This window comes from Schistocerca gregaria, chromosome 3 (genome assembly GCF_023897955.1).
Source record: "Schistocerca gregaria isolate iqSchGreg1 chromosome 3, iqSchGreg1.2, whole genome shotgun sequence".
Classification (NCBI taxonomy): Eukaryota; Metazoa; Arthropoda; class Insecta; order Orthoptera; family Acrididae; genus Schistocerca; species Schistocerca gregaria.
This window is the reverse complement of record NC_064922.1, coordinates 325,154,910-325,174,184: the sequence shown is the minus strand read 5'-3', so window position 1 is coordinate 325,174,184 and position 19,275 is coordinate 325,154,910. Positions and strand designations below refer to the sequence as shown.

The 19,275-nt window shown below is 38.7% G+C and overlaps 1 protein-coding gene across 1 annotated transcript in view; it reads right to left on the bottom strand.

Annotated features, from left to right (window-relative positions):
* Nucleotides 1-1,174: 1,174 nt before the first annotated feature.
* The window catches only part of LOC126356247 (nucleolar GTP-binding protein 1), a 54,657-nt gene continuing 36,556 nt past the window's right edge, over nt 1,175-19,275 (bottom strand). Inside the window, exons 9-13 of the mRNA XM_050007078.1 lie at nt 14,386-14,515; nt 13,881-14,080; nt 6,681-6,959; nt 1,540-1,674; nt 1,175-1,377 (exon numbers count right to left, since the gene is read on the bottom strand). Of these exons, the coding sequence (XP_049863035.1) occupies nt 1,222-1,377; nt 1,540-1,674; nt 6,681-6,959; nt 13,881-14,080; nt 14,386-14,515 (900 nt within the window). The 3' untranslated portion in view covers nt 1,175-1,221. The remainder of the gene's footprint in view (nt 1,378-1,539; nt 1,675-6,680; nt 6,960-13,880; nt 14,081-14,385; nt 14,516-19,275) is intronic.

Genomic DNA, 19,275 nt, shown 5'->3' with positions numbered 1-19,275 from the left:
TAAGGGCCAAAGGTGCTCTTTTTTCATAAGCTTAGTGACTGGAAACAGTGCAATATTAACAAGGTGTGTCATTGGATAACCTTCCTTAAAGATAACTGACACAAAGGAGTTACTCGAAAGGACAACCCCGTGTGTATCATGGCAAGTTAATACATTATAGGGGGATAAAATTGGTCTGCTATCTTCATGTGATATCTCTTTAAAAACTTTATGTTCATAAGGAGCTACCCTATGCAGACCTTTTTTGCGTGTCTACATTCAAATTAAAATTAATTTGTTGTTACATTTATTTCTGACGGTACTGAAGAATCCTCTAACAAAGTAAGAAATTTTGAAGCAAATGTCTTATTAGACAGACATTTAAACAAAAGCTTTGGATCAATGGAAAAGTAAATGGTCTTACGAAACAAAGCTTTTGAGGCCCAAAAAACTTCAAAATGCTATAGATGAAAACAGAAAGGACAATAACTGAGCTGCTACTGGTTAAGACATTGGGTTTGTAGTCCAAGATGAGTTATGTTCAAATCTGCATCCAGCCATTCTGATTTAGATTTCCATGCTTGAAGTCAACAACTTCTTCAGGTAACTCCTTTTGCCCTCCTACTTCAAACAAGTTAATGCTGGGTTTCTAATGGCTTCATTGTCAATGAGACATTCAACTTGTAATTTTTTCGTTTTGTTTTGAAAGCAGAAAGCATGAGGCAAGAAATGAGTGTTAACATTCGAGATAAGAGTACTGCTTACCATTGCTGAACTAGTATTGTGTCAGGGAAGTTACAGAAAAATTACAGTAAATATCCCATTTTAGAAATTGTAAATAGTTTCAATCAGAAGCTGATAAATTTGAGTTATCGAAGGTGATACATTTTAAGATAATCTGAACACACTGGCATGAAACTCATAAAAATAAACTATGTTTGTAAAGAAAGTATGCGCGCACGGGCACATGCGCACGCTTCTGTGCATGTGCACACATGCACTGCAGTAATACTGCCTCCACACATGCACTGCAGTAATACTGCCTCCACACATGCACTGCAGTAATACTGCCTCCACACATGCACTGCAGTAATACTGCCTCCACACATGCACTGCAGTAATACTGCCTCCACTGCTGTCTTGCAAGTTGAATTTTTTTTTTAATAGCAGCAATTTATTGAGAAAAATAATCAAGTCAAAACAGAACAACTTTTATTGCAGAAGCACTGCAATACAATCCTATTATCTTCTATCTGTTTTTCCAATTCCACGTTTTCCAGAAAACAAATGTTTTGGCATCTTATTTCCAATAAATCTGTCTGCTTCTCCTTTCAGCCCTTTCTTGTCTATCTTTTTCTTCAGAGCTTTGTGTGCAATCTTCTTCAGTTTCTCCTTCATCTGAAAATTTAAACAGACATTTTTATTCACACACACAAACAGAGCAAGACTTAATTCTCTTATTAAGTAATGAGATATTGAGTTCACTGTTAACAAAGCAGACATTTCAATAGAAGTTTATCACAGAATTAGAAACATTGAGAAATTTGATTATAGACTTACAACAACATCCTTGACTCCCATTTCATCCCTCGGTGGTCTAGAGCTGCTTCTAGATAAACCTTCAGAGCTCAGTCTCATTCTCTTCGCTGGACGAGATGTAGATCGTGACCGACTACGTGTCTTTGTGAAGTGTGCCTGAAATTAAATTTGTCATTAAAATTTAAACATTTATCAAGCACTTTGTTAATATGGCTAAGGCCACCAGTGACTACTCATGAGTAGAAGTGAATAATGCTTCATTAGGACTGTTATAAGAAATTCATTTCACTAATTTTTGGTGTTTTCGAAAGATCCTGTGTAAATTGTAGTTACATTTAGAGTCATGGGTAAAATTAAGCTCACAGCAGGACAAATATGGAATATATGAAAATTTAGCTACAATCTGAGAATTTTTTCCTGGTACCCCAGAGAGGTCCTGAGGGGAAGGCAACACAAAGAGCGTTTCACAGAATGAAAGAAGTATGAGTGGCTGAAAATGAGATAACGAAGTGGTGCACAGAGTGTAATTATGAGAAGTATGTACAAACAATAGCTAAATACACTACTAGCCAGTAAAATTGCTACACCACGAAGATGATGTGCTACAGACGCGGAATTTAACTAATAAGAAGAAGATGCTGTGATATGCAAATGATTAGCTCTTCAGAGCATTCACACAAGGTTGGTGCCGGTGGCTACACCTGCAACGTGGTGATATGAGGAAGGTTTCCAACCGATTTCTCATACACAAACAGCAGTTGACCAGTGTTGCCTGGTGAACCATTGTTGTGATGCCTCGTGTAAGGAAGAGAAATGGGTACCATCATGTTTCTGACTTTGATAAAGGTCGGATTGTAGCCTATCGTGATTGCGGTTTATAGTATCGCGAAATTTCTGCTCGCGTTGGTCAAGATCCAATGACTGTTAGCAGAATACGAAATCGGTGGGTTCAGGAGGGTAATACAGAACGCCGTGCTGGATCCCAATGGGCTCATATCACTAACAGTCGAGGTGACAGGCATCTTATTAGCTTGGCTGTAACGGATCGTGCAGCCACGTCTCGATCAGAGTCAACAGATGGGGACTTTTGCAAGACAACAATCATCTGTACGAACAGTTTGACAACGTTTGCAATAGCATGGACTACCAGCTCCAAGACCATGGCTATGGTTACCCTTGACGCTGCATCACAGACAGGAACGCCTGTGATGGTGTACTCAACGACGAACCTGGGTGCACGAACAGCAAAATATCATTTTTTCGGATGAATCCAGGTTCTGTTTATAGCATCATGATTGTCGCATCCATGTTTGGCCACATCGCGGTGAATGCACATTGGAAGCGTGTATTCGTCATCGTCATACTGGCGTATCACCCGGCATGATGGTATGGGGTGCCATTGGTTACACGTCTCTGTCACCTCTTGTTCGCACTGACGGCAGTTTGAACAGTGGATGTTACATTTCAGATGTGTTACGACCTGTGGCTCTACCCTTCATTCGATCCCTGCGAAACCCTACATTGCAGCAGGATAACTGATGACCGCATGTTGCAGGGCTGTACAGGCCTTTCTGGATACAGAAAATGTTGGGCCTGCCCTGGCGAGCACATTCTCCAGATCTCTCACCAATTGAAAACGTCTGGTCAATGGTGGCTGAGCAACTGGATAGTCACAATACGCCAGTCACTACTCTTGATGAACTGTGGTATCATGTTGAAGCTGTATGGGCAGCTGTACCTGTACACACCATCCAAGCTCTGTTTGACTCAATGCCCTGGCGTATCAAGGCCATTATTACGACCAGAGGTGGTTGTTCTGGGTACCAAATCCTCATGATCTATGCACCCAAATTGCGTGAAAATGTAATCACATGTCAGTTCTAGTATAATATATTTGTCCAATGAATACCTGTTTACCATCTGCATTTCTTCTTGGTGTAGCAATTTTAATGGCCACTAGTGTACTTTAGTTATCAATTTTATTTCCTTCTTCAAACACAACAGTCATACTAATAACTTGTACTCTTTATTACCAAAGTTCACATTCGTCTAAAGTTACCGCACTTGCTGTTTTCAGTGCTGACCATCCTTTTTTCTTATGACATCTAACAATTATTGGAAGGTTTGGTGGCAAGTAATATAGGGCAGTAGCCTAATTCTGGCAACTGCAAACATGCTCTTGTCACAGGAAACACTAGTGAAACACAAATGTAACTATCCCTAAGATACTTTTTTCAAGTCATATTAGTGTGGGTCTGTTTTTGGACTATGAATTGTGTCCTTAAGCTGTGGTGAATTCCATAAAAAAATCAACAAAGTCAGCAGCACTGGAGATTAAGTTTATTACACTCCACAGCAAGACTAAAATAGCAGAACCACTGAGCAGTGTAATTAAACGTCACACGGAAATTTTTTGCCACCTTTGAAATGCATTTTAGAAGTCTTTCTTCGATAGGGTCTTTAATACCTTCTGTAATTCCATTTGAATCTCCTCCACACCAAGCTCTGGTGAGTACAGCGGACGGGAAGCAATGTTAAATATTTTACTAAAAAATTTCAGATTAATGTAGGCTACAGTTAGTCGATTTATCTGAAAAATTATTGCAATGGTGTCCAGAGCCAATGAGGAGACTTATTACAGCACAAACAAGCCTATAAACAGCAGCCCAAAAAATTTGCATATTGCAATAAATTCAAATATAAATGTGAATTCTGTCTCAAAATACAAAAACATGAAATTACCTAATAGACTATTTCATACAGAATTGTTTTATCAGAGACAGTTTGAAATAGCCTTATTTTCTGCATATAAATATTGAAATATTAACCAATTTTTGTTATTGATATTGCATGTCATTTGATGGATCCCAACATGGAAAAATAATCTGCGTAAGAATGTGTTTGCAAATTAAAAAGTGCCTGAATCTATCGATTTATCTATGTGCTTGTTTTCTGGTGCTACAACTGTTGGTGGTAAATGGCCTGTGTAAGTTATACACCATATAATGCAATGCTGCGCTCAGCTGTACGATCTAACACCTTAGAACAAAGAAACGTATGTTTGCTAGCGAAAGTTCATAACTTGGTACACTGTGGACATCTTGGATTAAAAGTTTTGAACTGTGGTTGCATCAAATACCAGTCAGCAAGTGACTGAAAAGGGGGGGGGGGGTGTTAAGAAGAAATCTACGGATACCAGTCACTGAAAGCTGGCCCCTATTTTGACTGGACCACAGGTGGGATTCTTCCTACACATAGGTCAGGAGGCCTGAAGATGGCACAATGTGGTACAAACTGGCCACACTCATAAAAAAACTGGTGTTTTAATTCAACATTTTATACTGAACATCTCAGGTCTCTTATAGAGAATACAAGTAAAGGTCAGGTCTGAATTACCTTGTTTATGACAATGCCAATTGGCAAGCAACTGTAAGTTAGCCATTACCAAAAGCTTTCCATTGCTTGCATTAATTTTCTTTCTTTTCTTATTTTGAAATGAAAGAAGAGACAAATCATGGTATATCATACAATTTATTTATGATCATCACAATAACAGAAGGAATCAGTTTTGCCTGTATAGAAGTGCAAGCTGTTGCCTTCTAAGAGGAAGGATATTATGAGAATGGAGGTGAGGAATGAGCTTCTGACTTTGTAGAATTTACAAAGATGCCTTACAGTATGGCTCACTGTCATTTGACAGTCAACATAATATCATACTTAATATGCAAACGCATGAAGAAATTTTTTCTGATAGAACCCAGCATGTTACACTATTTACACAACCCCGCACCCCCCCTCCTGCCAACAGACACCTTCCACTATCTCTTGGTGTCAAGTACTGCTTTTACTTTATCTCCAGCTTGGTGCTACTTTCCATATTGTTCTCTCATCAGTAGTTTTAGTACATTTATCTTTGTAGGAACTTTATTCTATTGCACTTCAGTTCCCACCCCTTTCTCTTAGTCAGTACAGTAAAATGACAATATAATGAAAAGGATAGACTGTTACTCACTATACAGTGGAGATGTTGAGTTGCGAACAGGCACAACAACAAAAATACTGCTAAACCAGTAAGCTTTCGGCCATAAAGCCTTCTTCCAAATTAGACAACATACATTCATGCAAACACAGCTCTCCCACACACATTACACATGACAGACCAGCCCGACCTTGGCAACGAGAGAGAGTGGTCATGAGCGGGAGAGTTAGTTTGTGTGTGTGTGTGTGTGTGTGTGTGTGTGTGTGTGTGTGTGTGTGTGTGTGTGTGTGTGTGTGTGTGTGAAATTTAGACGAAAGTTTTTTGATGGAAAGCTTACTTGTTTAGAAGCATTTTTTGTTGTGCCTGTGCGAGACTTATAAATCTCCCATATATGGTGAGTAGCAATCTATTAGTGGAGAAGCTGAGTTGCAGACTGACACAATGAAAAGACTGTGAAACAAGTTAGCTTTCAGCCAAAAAAGCCTTAATCAGAATATCTCTCTCTCTCTCTCACACACACACACACACACACACACACACACACACAAACGCGCGCGCGACAGTACACAGCATGCGCTGTCGACTGCAGCCTCTGGCTGCCGAAAGCTAACTTGTTTGACAGTCTTTTTGTTGAGCCTATCTGTGACTCAACATCTCTTCTATAGCAGTCTATCCTTTTGCTTGTCATTATTTCTTCCTGGATTTTCCATTGTGATTTAATCTACACTTTTCATGGATTTTCAATTGTTTGGTTGAATTAAACACATATATTACTAACAACCGGTGTCACTGCGGCAACACTTTTTTGTCTGTAACACAACACACAATAATAAATTCTGAGTAACATACAGGTCTGAAAATAGAAAATAATGAGCAAATATGACAACATGTTTAATTTCTGAAGATTATGTTAAGCACTGCTAGAACTAATAACATCCCACGTCTATGCAAATGCTAAAAGAAGCACAGCTGAACAGCACTGTTTGAAAATATAGGATTAGGAACAGATTTTTAAATACAGTTATGAATTATGCACCAACATTAAAAACAGCCACAGGAATGAGATACTTGATGCTCACATTGAAAAAAGAAAAAGAAAAAAAAGTACCTCTCCTCTATCTTTTAAAACTAGTACTGATAATATTTTTAATATCATAGCAACTAATAAATTCCTTGTATTTACCTCCTCTGTGCCACTCATGTCAACTCCTAACTCTGACATTTCAGCTCTCAAACGGGAAACACTACGATCACGTGCTCGAGCAGCTGTAGTGCGTGGCATTACTGGCTTGGTAGAGTTCTTCAGAATTACTGCCTCTTGTTTCATGATGGCCTTCTTATCACGAATCTGTTTTGCTAGTGCCTTGATCTCTCTCATAGTTTCATCTAGCTCAATCTTTGGAACCACATACATGCCAGCCTCTTCTCGTAGAGCTTCTTCCTTCTCCAATTCTTCCAGTTTCTGCAAGGAATTAAAACTCAACTATATTTCTAATCATTCTTCATTTTCAAACTAGGCAATGTTATCCTAAACAAATGACAAATTTGTATTACACATTAAAAATCAGCAGTAACAGAGAAAAATATTTTGGGTAAGTCAAAAGTGCAGCACATTTACTTTATTATATTTCTCAGCCTCAGGCCACACTAATTTATATAACCTGACATTGAAGAATACAATGCAAATATTTTATTTACAGAACAGTCACTGGGTTCAGTACAAGAATATTTCCCTTTTGTGTTAGTGTTACGTAGCACCATTGAAGCACATTAGTCTGGCTCCTCCAAAATACACAATACATGACAACCCAATTCAATTTTTACTATGTGAATATATTATTTCAGTCTTTCAAATTGTATTCTTTTAATCGTTTCCATAGTTCAAAATCTCTAATTGTCAAACATTTCACTGTGAAACAACACATTATCAAAGAAACAGGTGTATTTTCCCATTACATAAATTCACATTCTCATTTTCTCCATGTACAGGGTGGCGCAGGGAAATGGGAAATAACGTCATTTCCATGAATAAATTCATAAAACTATTAATTTATTAAGGAAAGTGAATGTATTCAGCATGTCATTATTCAGTATGTCTTTACAATTAAATATCCAAAAGTTTCTCTTTACTTTTTACAGATTACATAGGAAAGATGTGCTCCCATTCAGCATTCACACTATAACAGCCTGTTATGAAAACTCTAGAATGCGCGGTGTAGCAAATCTTGGGGAACGGCAGTGATTTCATTTTCAATGTTCTCCTTCAGTTCATGGAGTGTTGCAGGACGTGTACGGTACACCTTGCATTTAAGATATCCCCACAGGAAGAAGTCGCACACACTAAGATCAGGGGATCTCGCAGGCCATGCAATGTCACTGTTACGTGAAATAATGCGTCTTCCAAACAATTGACGAACTGCTGCCATCGATTGTCGAGCAGTGTGCGACGTGGCTCCGTCCTGCTGAAACCACGTTTTCGACATTAAGATTAAGCTCATACTGTCTCGGTGTAAAGAATGTGAAGCATTTCAACATATTGAGCAGATGTTACTGTCCCTGCACTGCCATCCTCACGTTCGAAAAAATAAGGGCCAATAATACCATGACATGATACAGCACACCATATTGTGACCTTGGCGCTATGTAGTGGTCGCTGGTGAAACTCACAAGGATTGTCCTGTGCCCAATAACAAAAATTCTGTTTGTTCACGAATCTGTTCAGGTGGAAATGGGCTTCGTCTGATTATCCATAAGTTACCAAGGAAATTCGCGTCCTCATTGATTTTAGCCAATATCTGGCTACTAAACTCCACATGTGACGCTGGGTCTCATTCATGTAAGTGTTGCACAGTCTGCAACTTATAGGGATGGAAGTCTAATTTGTGCAGTATTCTTTGTAAGCTTCGTCATTTAATCCCTAGCAAAGATGCATGCTGTCGAACGGATTGGCGAGGACTTCTCTCGATTGCAGCTCTAGCAGCTGCAATGTTCTCTGGGGTATGTACTGTTGCAATGCCACCTGGAGGTTTCTTTTTCGAGGCAGATCGTGTTTCTTCAAAATTACGCACCCACATTGTAATCGCATGCGCAAATGGGACACGTCCATGACGTCCAAGCTGGTAATGCTGTTGAAATGTTCTCTGCGTGGCAGTCACACTATCATCATTTTTGTAAAACGCTCTCACAGCTACTGCTCGTTCTGCACCAGTCCAATTCTCCATGATTACTAAATGGCAATGCGTTCACATCAATTGTGCAAAGTTTCGAACATCTGCCGGTGCTACAGTGCTGCCAACTGTAACGTTCAAAATTTCCCGTTCCCGTGCGCCACCCTGTACTAGCTTTTCATCTGCTCTCCACATACAAAGAGATCCGAAGAAGGTGGAAAAACTATACATTCCAAGAACCATGGCGAGAGAATTTGTTTATACTAAACTAAATCTAAAAGATAAATAAGTAAAAACCTACAACTTTTTATATATCATGAACATTATCCTTTCTCCATCAGCTTTCACAATAATAATCATTATCTAGCTATCTTTACAGATAATTAATTTTACTATAAACCCTAATAACTGATACCCCACTTTCAATTTTATACAATACAGCTATCAAATACCAATGTTTGTACAACAGGCATGAAACTGTAACTGATATCACGAATCGATATTTTATTTTTCACATTAGCATTTAAAATATTGTCATAGTTGTTCCACCAAAGTTAGAATGGATGTCTATCTGTGTTCAGTTATTTCCTTAGTACTTTTAGTATTCAGTCTTATAGTCTCATATAAACCTTTCCATTCCAATGAATCTGCGAACAAAATTCACACAAGATGCAGAGTGATTTATGTACAGACATCTGCCAAAACTTTTTACTTAGTCAACTTTTGCCCAGGTGTTCTGGTTATGTGGAGTACAAATATTTCTATGTATCTATGACGAAGGATACAGTATTGTCCAAATGTTATAGCCAACATGTGATATGACTATTTGTGACGCATTTGAAGTGTCGAGTATTCTGCCACGCATCAGCATTTTTCTTGCACAATATTTCGATAACATAACTCGTCGTCTTCATCAGTTGCTACCTGAGACTACTACTCAAGTAATTTAATTAAGGGTAGAGCCCCCTCCACACCAACACCATCATGATGGCCAATACAAAAGGTCTACTGCCATTCTGTATATTGGTTAGTTTTCACTGAGTGAGGTCTCGCAATATGTGGGTATTGTGATGTTTGCGTGCATCTGATTATGATTAGCCATTAATACGCACTGATCTGGTGATAGATAAGGTCCTCAAGTGGAATGGGTCCAGTATTTATACCTGCAGTCTTCCCACTCCATAGCTGGTTCCAGGCATTCCCTCTGCAGTCTATGCCCACTGTACACACTCTTAGGCATTCCACCTTTGCTCTGGTGCGCCTGCCAGTGTGCTGGCATCCAGTTTTCGGTCCAGTGTGGTTCTCAGTGTTCCCTCTGTTGTTCGCAACCAATGGATGTGTTCCTTGGCATTCTGTTTTTGGTCTGGCGTGTCTGTCAGTGTGTTGGCATTGGTGCAGTTCTAGGTGTTCCCTCTGCTGTTCGCATCCAATGGAAGAGATCTGAGGCGTTCCACCTATGGTTCGGTGTGCCTGTTGCTCTACCTGGTGTTTCCTATGTCCACACTTTCAGTTCTTGTTTTTGTGAAGTACTCCTGCTGCCCCGTTCTGTTTTCAGCAATTTCAGAGCAGAATACCAACATCTACTGAGATGACATCCAGTGTCACAGTTCTTGAGGTTTACCATCAGCTTTATCTCTACTGACTCACTGATTCACTTTTAATACTCTCCCGGTATGGGGGGGGGTCAGTGCTTGAACCCTTGTTTCATCATAATTCATGGAATGATTGAGTATCGGACAATCCCTATCAATGGCGGATTTAGTTGCCTGTCTTAGTCCGGTGCTCCTCTGATGTTCTTTGCATCTGGTGTCTACTATCCTGGTTGTCTGGCCGATGTATGACATGCCACATTGGCAAGGTATGTGATTAATTCATGGTTTTTGTAGTCCCGGGTCATCCTTCACATTCCCCAGCTTAGGCTTTCTAGATGGACAGAACAGGTGCTTTCTGAGAATATATGGTGAGTAACAATCCATCCTTTTCATAATACAGTGAAATCCCTATTTTATGTTTTCTTTTGGTCCAGACTTGAAAACGCAAGATTGATGAAAATGCAGAATCGAGGAAAATGTTACAACCCCCCCCCCCCCTCCCAGCCTAACCCAAATAAGTGTAAAAACACACGTACTTGGCACATTTGATTAAACATTGCAATGCTCTCCAAAACTATGATTTTATTCAAAGTTAAGGAAATTAAATGTGCAATACAATGTCTATAGAATAATTTGTGGTAATGGATTTCATCAATTCTTAAAAAAAACATAGATGTGTGACAGCAAGTAAAAACTCATAAAAAATCGGTATCTAGTACAATGTAATTGAGCTATTTTCCAACATGCTACGACCACAAATTATACATTCAAAATGTATGTTTTTGGGAGATCATCTTTTGCACTTGTCCAGGAAAAAAGCAGAAATAGATGAACAAGTTGAATGAAACCAAAAACATCACAGTAGCTAAGTTGTTAAACCATAAGTATATAAGTGGACACCTGCTTAATGACAAATTTTGTCACCATTACAGTTATTTTTTAATGCTTTTCTTGGAAGCAACACCTCATATGTTCACCAGTGTTAAAGTATTATTTTAGGCTTGATGAGAGAAACAGACATGAAAACTGACATTACAAACTTCTTAGAAGTCAGCTTATTGAATATCTGTACACTGTTTAGAATGTAAATTTGAAGGAAAATTCGAATGCTACAGTTTCACTTCATGCCGTGTATCACTACTGCCAATCTTTATGATCCACAGCGTGTGGTGCAAAGAACATATGTGAGTAGTGTATGTAGTTGTTGGAACTGTCTTGTGTAAGATTTGAACGAGGATGTCTTTACAATGTGCTGTTGCAAAACCCTTGCTCTATTTCATGTGAAATCTCTGTCATAGCACATCATCTGCACAGAAAGTATATTTTCAGTACTTCATAAAATGCTTCCATCCCTACCAGCACTCTGGTCACTGAAGGGCCACTCCCCCTCCCCATACATCCAGTAGGTGAGGTCATTTTACATTTGTTAGTGTGGTGTGATGGTTGCGATGGCTATAGAGTGACTTGACAAGTTGCCAGCCAATAAGAGTTGACTAGAAATGAGCAATATTTACTCAATTATAACTGAGTATATTCTCTGAGAATCAGTTTCTGAATTTAAAAGATTGATGACTGATATTGTTGCTGAATACAGTACATCGGAAATACATGCGAAACAATGAGGCTGAGTTATAAGTGGCACAAGAAAAGCTGGTAGCTGGGCCCCTTTGTCACGTATTGGCTCGGTCTAGAGTACTTCGGGCCGGCTGTCTTGTTTCTCCATTACTGCTGCAACCCAGAAATAGTTGTATCTTAAGAGCGTGGTGAAACTAAATGTTGCATGTTTTGGCAGCACCGATTGTGGATTGTCACCATATCCTCTCTCACATCTCCCTCTACACAATGACCTAAAATATTCCTTTAATTCCACCACCACCACCTGTGTTGCAAACGATCTGTCTTTCCTACCACCTATAACTTGTTCAGTCACATCAAATGTCAATATGAAGAGAATGGGATAAAGTCAAATGAGACATTCAGTAAGAACTTAGAATTGAGGTAAACCTTACTAGGAGGAAATATAAAATTGGGGAACTTTTGGCACTTATCTTATGGATTTTACACACAAGCTATGAATTTAGGGTGTAAAATCGTGAAATATGTAAAATCTGAACATAAAATCGAAGTTCCACTATATTGTTGTTTAACACTTTATGCTATAACTATGCCTGCATAAGCAGGAACAATTCAGGAATAACAAGTATTGTTGCAGTTTTACTATTTAATGCACCATGATTAAAAAAAACACACATCTCTCTATATATTGAAATTGAACTGCAGATCAATCAATGGAATTATCCGTAGTTCTGGTGAGAAATTGCTGTTTACCATATTGATAGACTCAAATAGTTCAGAAAACATCCTACCCTTTGGAGAATTGAGCCAATGAATGACACTAAGGTCCAAAACTTTTTCCCTTGAAATGTCAAACACCTATGCAGACATAAAATGAACGCTAAATGCAGCATTTTGATAGGTGGTACAATACATTTACAATTAGCATAATTATCACTTTTTCAATGTGAAACAATTACTTAAGGGGGAAAAATTGCTGATATGTAGCTTCTTAATGGCTCAGTATTTCTTCTGGTCATAAATATTTGTTAGAGAAACTAGGTCAAGAGTCAAAGACTTTCAAGAATTTATCTACTAAACCTCAATTTTATCTCTCACTTTTGATGAAACGAGCTCATGGAGCATCTGTTTTGCATTCATCATTTACTGCACTGGACTTTCCCAGATTTCCACCATAACTGAGTCCTCCATTTTCTTAATAAAGATTGATTATACGTGTTTTCCTCTTTAAAATGCTCCTTAATATTGAAGCTAAAATGAAACACCTGAATCCATCATTTTGTTGTCATTTTATTATATTGCAACAAGTTTCGGTGGGGACTCAATACACCTCCTTCAGGCCTTAACATTGAATATATGATCCCATCAGAAAGCAATATTTGTGAACTGGCTTCCAAACAATACTGTAACAGTGATGTATCTGCAAGCATCAACTATGAGCTCAAGTTAGAGAAGTTTATGGCTGCAGACAACACCACTTTAACAGTATCCTGCAGAAGCCAGTTATAGATGTTGGCTACTGATGGGATCATGTGTACCATCTGAATTCAACCCTACAGCATCAGTTAAGGCCTGAAGATGTTATATTGAGCCACCAAAACTGGTTGCAGTATAATAAAATAACATCAAAACAATGGCTGCAAATGTTTCATTTTATTACGTATGTGAAAGACCGAAATCCCGTGGACCATCAATTGCAAGGATGAACACAGAAAAAAATGGCTTTTTGCCTCAACATACACACATTGCAGCAAAAACCACTTTTCAAGATTGATGAAGTATTACTACATTCGCAAAAAACACACCATCACATGAACATTACCACAAAAGACGGTGCTAATCCAAAAACACAGCACAAACTGTGTATGATAGTATCTGCAAACTGACATGACTGATGGTGTTTCACAAGGTAATTTTACTACAGCAAATCATCTTACCTACCCCACAAACACACACTTTCACCACACCATAGGTCCAATCTTAACCATAAACCTAATATTCATAACATTCTTCGCATCTATATTTACGCATTAATGAAAAATCAAGTACCTTAAATATTTCAGGATCAATATAGTCAGCAATATTATGCCCTTCCCAGATTTCAGGAATAATATCATACTTGTATTCTTCAGGAAGGTCATAATTCTTCTTCAGATCCAATACATAATCATCACCTTCCTCTTCTTCAATTTCTCTCTCAAGTTTTCGTTTACGAGAAGCATTCTCTTGTCGTCGCTTTAACACATTTTCTGAAAATACAAAAAATTATATTTCAACTTAAACAGTTGATTAATGGCAAAAAAGAGAGGTTATAATAATCAGCAGTCTTTGGAGGCCAAGTTTTGCTATCTTCAAGGCCAATGTTGGTCCAAGAATTTGTAAGCATGTATGATGCAAACAACATTTCATTAGAATGACTCTTTCACTCTGCAGCAGAGTATGTTTTGGTACAGAACATTTCATTAACCATATCATTACTCTATACTGTCACAAATCTTTCTACATAAATTAAGATATCTACAAATGCAAATTGCAATAAAGCAATGGACATCACCTGGTATAAAAGGCACTCTATTTGAATCTTTCTGTGATGGCATGGCAACATGTATCCTGTTGAGAATGCCATCTACCTTCTTTGTGCGGACCTTCATTTCGAGCCTATATGAAAGAAGCTTCTCACAGGCCTAGAACAGAATGATTTTTTTTTTAGAAAACTTGTTTTTTACACTCAAAGAAAAAATTGATTACCATATTATATTCAAGGGCATGGGATCAATTATTCTGGCGATAACAATAAGTTTTCAAGGCAGGTCTTACTGAATGACTTATGATTTCCCATAAAAACTTGAGATGAATCACCAAACAGATGAGTGTCCTAACCAGACCACCACCACCACCACCACCACCACCACCACCACCACCACCACCACCACCTAGCACTAATGCCTCACTGAAATAATTCTTTTGTGCCTTCTCTACTTTTTACAATGTTGAAAATTTCCATATAACTGCTATGATCAATTTGTTATTTTCCCAATCACAGTGCACTTTGGAGACTTTGAGGTAAATTAAATCAACCTTTATCGGAGAGCATGCAAGTAACTGGGTGAGTATTTTTATTTCAAATGATATTTTATACACTAGTAAGTTAAATTTTTGCTGTACTGAACATGGACTTGATACCTCAACCTTAATTCATTCTCATAGTATGTGCTGTGTTGAGGATATCAAAAATTCTGAAAAAAGCTTAATTGACCTCACAGATTAGGAAGTCACAAAATAAGGTTATCTTACTCCCAATTTAGCATTGCCCCTGGCACTAGTAAGATGTAATGCCTATGTTTTGCGCAACAATTACTGCTTCCTGTCTTTGTACAGGAAATTTGGTGAGGGATGGTACCCTCATAAAAAAAAAGACTTTTCGGACCAGTTTCCATGGCAAACAGATTGCATTATATGGTATTAAATGAAAGTATCAAAATGTAATTCGCAAAGTACTCCACTTCTACCACAAATCGATAACTGGGTAAGCATTACAGTCATTCTCTCAATGAGAGGCCATGCTCATGTAATACAATTGAGTCAGCCATGCTAAAATCTAGTAACTGCTCTAATTCTGCAAAATGAAACATGAGAAAAGCACAGAAATAACAAAACAATAAATTAAAGGACAGTTTAAATATATGAAGGTAAATCATTTTTAAAAAATAATTTTACATTCTATGAGTAGCTCTCTGAATTGATGTTAAGAAACAATTTTGCACATGGAATTCACTTTACAGAACAAAAAATTAATTAAATTTTTAAAAAAATTTAGAAATACAACAGCTATAACAATAGAGAAATTTTCAAACAATATGAGTGCAAATGCAATCTTAACCAAACCATCTAACAAGTACTAAATTTTGGTGTCACTCTTCATCTTCCAACAAATACGGATATGAGGACCAGTGAATGCCTCTAATTTATGGATGCTACCAGCTAAGCTCTGCTTGGGGCCACATTACTGACCACAATACACTGCATGCACATGCAGACATTCTGCACATGCCAGGCTTCAAGAACAACTCCTCAAATCACTACATAAGCTTGTCCTGTGGCACTAAGAAAGCGACAGACAACTCCCCGGCACTGTCTGTATATCGGTTACACAGACAGCATCTCAAAATTTCACCAGGTGAAATGATATTCACTGAAATGTCACACCTTTTAAAGGCTTACTCAGCTAGAAATGTAAGAACTTTGCAGCAGTTCAGCTTTCTAGAAAAGTAATAGTGTTGTCCTTGGGCATCTTCATTCCAGGTGCTTTTAGGGAAACAACAGAAATCTGATCCAGGACTGTTGCACTTCAAATTCGCAGTGAAGCTGCTTCCTACTACAAACCCACCACCTCAGTTCTATGCTACTCACTTACCTGAGAGGTACTTGGTTGGAAAATGCTATTCATCTGTTGGTGGCACAAGAAGTTTTTTTGCCAAACAGTAGCAAAGATAGGTGATAGGTGCATGAACGCAAGCATGCACACCTACCTTCCATACACCTAACCATATGGGGAATAATACATAAAAAATTGTTAGTGTTGGAAACCTGAGAATGCTCCTCCATATGGCAAAAGACATCAAATACCCCTCCTGACAAAGAAAAAAAATTAAGCACCAAGAAGACATGGTCAGATGTAACAGTTTGTCGGTTCATGTGGACAGACAGCTTGTTGGTTGTCATGCCTAAATAGAAGGCAACACTTTTTTTTTTTTTTTGGGGGGGGGGGGGTGCCTATCACGACTCAGCATCTCCGCTATGTGGTGAGTAGCAACTTTTCTTCTCTGGTATTGTTACATTACATCCTGGATTTTCCATTGTTTAATGTTGTTACTAAGTGTGGTAGAGAACATAATGGGCATAGACAGTGTTAGATGTTGAATGATTACTGTGAAGGACTTTGATGTGCCACAGACTAACAGACTGATCTGAGGCAGAGTTATCGGCACCTGACAGAGTTTCAAAAGCCCTTGTTGCAGGTCTGGATTCAGCTGGCTGGTGAAACCATAAAGCAAATTTCTGCTGAATTCAGATGTAACAGCGACCTGATGGTCTGCATGGTAGCTTGAGGAGAGGTATACTTGTCATTAAGGATTCAGTTGACCGTGTCCGATTACTGTAAAGGAGGCTCAACCACGTTGTGAACCAAGCACACTGTAACCCCTCTGCTTCTGCCATCCAAGAACAAGTAACGAACTCCCCGCAACATTCTGTGGCATTCCACACCATTGGTTGGAGACCAGCAGCAACTGGACTAGGGAATTACCATTCCAGGCACTGACGGCAGTTAACACCACAATGCAAATATCTGTGTTTGGAGTGGTACCATGAACAGAAATCAAGGAATGTTGATGAACTGAGTCCTATTGTGTTCAGCAATGAATTGCAGTTGTGCACTGCCAATGTCCATCTTCGTCGAGTATGGTGTGACCTGGTGAGAGATCCCTTTCTTCCAATGTTTTGGAGAGGCACGGTGGTGTTACTCCTGAAGCCATGGTGTGTGAAGCCATGGAGTTGACTTCAGGCCATAGGTGATGGTGACTGAGGAAACTAAGCATAACAGTACATCAAGGATATCCAGCAACCTCATGTGTTACCTCTGTCACATTATCGTGATGCCATTTCTCGTCACAACAATGATCGCTCATACACAGCATGTGTCTGAACTGCCTGTATGACGTTGAGACACTCTTATACCCAGCAAGTTCGCCAGCTCTGTCCGTGAGAAAACACAGGAGAACAGCCAGTGTTCAGTGTATCACGGATAAGTTACAATAGTTGTGCACCAGCTTGCTATAGGAGAGGAACAATGGCTTTATGACACCCTAACCGAAACAGTGCATGCATCTATGCCACAGGGGGTGCATCATCATCCTGGTAAGTGGGTTCATACTGCCAAGTTCTTTGTACTTTTGACTCAGAACCATTATCACTGAAATAACATCACATACCCTCTCAACTTGTGAAGTTTCATGACATTTCGTCATTGTTTCTGGATGCTTTATTTTCTTTCACCATGCAGCATAGTTAGAGTACATGAAACTAATTGGAGATGAGTTCAGAAAGTCACCTTTGACAAGAGAAATACTTAAACATAGTGAAAGCAATACTTTACAAATAAATGAAGTGTGCAGCATTGGGTACTTTCCATTTGACCAATTATTAAGGCTTCCTTCCATTCAATGTAGGGTCAATAATCGGCTGAACATCTCTGTGCACATTGTAACTAGTCATAATTATACTCTTAAAGGATAGTTTGAGTCTACCCCCATGTGTCCGGCAGTTCTGGCAGAGGGTTCATTGAACCACCTTACAATTCTCTATTATTCCAATCTCGTATAGTCCATGGAAAGAATGAACACGGCAAGAGCTCTGATTCCTGTTATTTTTTCATGGTGATCGTTCCTCCCTATGTAGATTGGTGGTAACAAAATATTTTCGCATTCGGAGGAAAAAGTTGGTGATTGAATTTTGTGAGAAGATTCCATCGCAACGAAAAAAGCCTTTCTTTTAATGATGTCCAGCCCAAATCCTGTATCATTTCTGTGACACTCTCCCATATTTCGCAATAAAACAAAGCATGCTGCCTTTCTTTGAACTTTTTTATGTACTCCGTCAGTCCTATCTGTTAAGGATCCCACAGTAGTCTAAAAGATGGCGGACAAGTGTAGTGTAGGCAGTCTCCTTAGTAGGGCCTGTTACATTTTCTAAGTGTCCTGCCAATAAAACACAGTCTTTGGTTAGCCTTCGCCACAATGTTTTCTGTGTGTTCCTTCCAATTTAAGTTGCTTGTAATTGTAATACCTAGGTATTTAGTTGAATTTGCGGCTTTTAGATTAGACTGATATGTCATGTAACTGAAGTTTAACGAGTTCTTTTTAGCACTAATGTGGATGACCTCACACTTTTCGTTATTCAGGGTTAACTGCCACTTTTCACATCATTCAGATACCTTTTCTAAATCATTTTGCAGTTTGTTTTGATCTTCTGATGACTTTATTAGTCGATAAATGACAGCGTCATCTGCAAACAACCGAAGATGGCTGCTCAGATTGTCTCCCAAATTGTTTATACACATAAGGAACAGCAAAGGGCTTACAACACTACCTGGGGGAATGCCAGAAATCACTTCTGGTTTACTCCATGACTTCCCGTCAATTACTGCAAACTGTGACCTGTGACCTCTGTCAGGAAATCACAAATCCAGTCACATAACTGAGGTGATATTCCATAAGCCGTTTGTGTGGTACAGTGTCAAAAGCCTTCTGGAAATCCAGAAATACGGAATCGATCTGAAATCCCTTGTCAATAGAACTCAACACTTCATGTGAATAAAGAGCTAGTTGTGTTTCACAGGAAAGATGTTTTCTAAACCCTTGTTGACTGTGTGTCGATAGACCATTAT